At 59.9% G+C, this 2,349-nt stretch overlaps 1 protein-coding gene across 1 annotated transcript; it reads left to right on the forward strand.

The window, feature by feature from the left end:
* The first annotated feature begins 687 nt into the window (after positions 1 to 687).
* Gast (gastrin) lies at positions 688 to 1,881 on the forward strand. Its single transcript, XM_004633902.2, has 3 exons — positions 688 to 752; positions 1,499 to 1,693; positions 1,781 to 1,881. The coding sequence occupies exons 2-3, from the start codon at positions 1,504 to 1,506 to the stop codon at positions 1,879 to 1,881; spliced, it is 291 nt and encodes a 96-aa protein (XP_004633959.1). The 5' UTR covers positions 688 to 752; positions 1,499 to 1,503.
* Positions 1,882 to 2,349: the final 468 nt, after the last annotated feature.

Raw genomic sequence — 2,349 nt, forward strand, 5'->3', positions numbered from 1 at the left:
ATCCACCCGGAGCAGGGTGAGGTCGACAGTGTGCCATCTTGGTTTCTGGCTTCCCTTTCCTTTATTTATCTGTGTATTTGAGGCTGCTTTGGGATGAGGGAGGCCTCACTTGCAGCTCCCCTGGCCTCAAGCCCACAGCATGTCGGACTCTGGCACCCCTTTGGCAAATGCTGCAGCCAGCCTCTGGGCCAGGTTTGGGCCACCTGTCCACCATGCCAGGCTGTGGATATGCTTTCTGAGCTTTTCTGACTCCCCTTACAGCAATATCAAACTGTCTGAAATGTGGGGTGTTGCCCCAGCTTGGGTAGATGCGCAAGAGGTGGGCTCGGCAAGCCACAGGCAAAATCCAGCCCAGCAGAGAGGCCGAAGGAGTCCAGGGCTTCCGGCGACTGGGCCTGGGGGAAGGAGCTGGGCATCAGTCCTCGGTCCATTGCCCCTGATAACTGCGCACATCCTGTTTGCAGAGTTGGGGATCAATACAGTACCCCTGCAGCCACATCTGCTGCCCTCCAGGCGCGTTCTGGAGATCCAGGGTCACTGGGCCCATCTCCCCGCCTCCCCAGGACACAGCCCCAAGACCCTGTGTGGAGCCGCTCCAGCCTGGCACGAGGCTCCTGACGGGCGGGGAGGGGACGGCTGCCGCCCGTGCCCACACCCCTCGCTGTGACCACAGGAGGCCTCATAAGGCACCTAGGACACAGGCACAGCAGAGCAACCTCCTCCCGGACATCGAGAGCCGCCTCACTCTGCAGGTGAGAGACGTCGTGGGGACCAGGCCCCCAGCCTCGGCCCATCAGGGCATCAGGCCCTGCCAGTCAGGTCACGGCACCTGGGGCTGGGACCCTTCCCAGCCTCGGGGATGACAAGGACCCAGCCCTAGCATCATCCTGAGCCTCATCTCCAGCACCTTCCTGAGCCAACATGGCCCAAAGGATTTCCACAACCACAGTCCTGTCCCTGTGGTGGCTGTGAGCTGCATGGGCGCCTGAGATGGAATGAATCCTGGAGGGCTGGGGAGGTGGCTCAGTGGAATAAGTGCTTGCCTGGCAAGCGCAAGGGCCTGAGTTCAATCCCTGGTACCACCAAAAAGAAGAAGAAGAAGAAAAAGGAATGAATCCTGGAGCTAGGTTTTTTTTTAAAATTTTTTTAATTTTATTTATTTTGTGTGTGTGTGTGTGTGTGTGTGTGTGGCCAGCTCAGCCCACCAGGGGGCGGGGCTGGCTGGCATGTGGTGCTGGGGGATTGAACCGTGGTCCCTGTGCTTTAGCTAAGCTTGTTCTAAGTAGATGCTTTAGACCACTGAGCCATCTCACCAGCCCCATAGGTTTTTATTATTCACTGAGACAAGGTCTTCCTGAGTCACTAAACTGCCCACATTGGGCTGGAACTTGGGATCCTCCTGCCTCAGCCTCCAGGAATGCTGAGACAGTGGGCTCTAGTGGCTCTAATGCGTGGCCTCTGCGCCCACGTGGTCACCTCCGAGCTCCTCTGCCCGCAGACACCATGCCCCGACTGTGCGTGTGCACGCTGGCCGTGATGCTGGTTCTGGCCACCCTCTCTGAGGCCTCCTGGAGACCCCGCTCCCAGCCGCAGGACACGCCCTGGGACCCGATGGCTGGCAAGGACCTGCCAGGCCCCGCCTCTGCCCACCGGAGCCAGCTGGGGCCCCGGGGCCCCGCCCAGCTCCGCGCAGGTAGGCCTTGCTGACCGCGCTCGCCGCCCGCCCCGCCCCTGCTCGCTGCGCGGGCGGCCCGACGCTCCGCTGTCTGTTGCCTCCTAGACCTGTCCAACAAGCGCGGGCCGTGGACCGAGGAGGAGGAGGTGTACGGGTGGATGGACTTCGGCCGCCGCAGCGCCGAGGACCCGGACCAGCGTCCCTAGCCGAGCTGTGGGCCGGCCGGGCTCCGTTCTGAGCAAAACAAATGCAAATAAATTCACTCCCACGTTCAAGACTGAGTCACTGCCTGGAACAGGGAAGGGTGGCCGGGCTCAGCGCCCCAAATCCCCGCAGGTGCGGTCTGAAAGCACGGAGAACTGCCTCTAATCTTTTATTTTTGGCAGCCAGCACCGGGGATTGAACCCAGGGCCTTCGGACAGAGCCAACCCCCAGCCCATTATATTTTTTTACTCTGAGTAGAGATCTCGGTAAATTGCCCAGCCTTTGCTCCAATTTCACCGTCCCCCTGCCTCAGCCTCAGGAGTGCTGGGGTGACAGGTGTGCTCCACCATGCCTGAGCCAAAGCAAATTTTAAAGATTAAATCAAGGGGCCAGGGAGATAGCTCAGTGGTTTAAGTGCCAACCTGGCAAGCCCAAGGTCCAAGTTTGATCCCCGGTACCACCAAAAAAAA

The sequence above is a fragment of the Octodon degus genome, unplaced genomic scaffold (genome assembly GCF_000260255.1).
Source record: "Octodon degus isolate 3935 unplaced genomic scaffold, OctDeg1.0 scaffold00056, whole genome shotgun sequence".
Lineage (NCBI taxonomy): Eukaryota > Metazoa > Chordata > Mammalia > Rodentia > Octodontidae > Octodon > Octodon degus.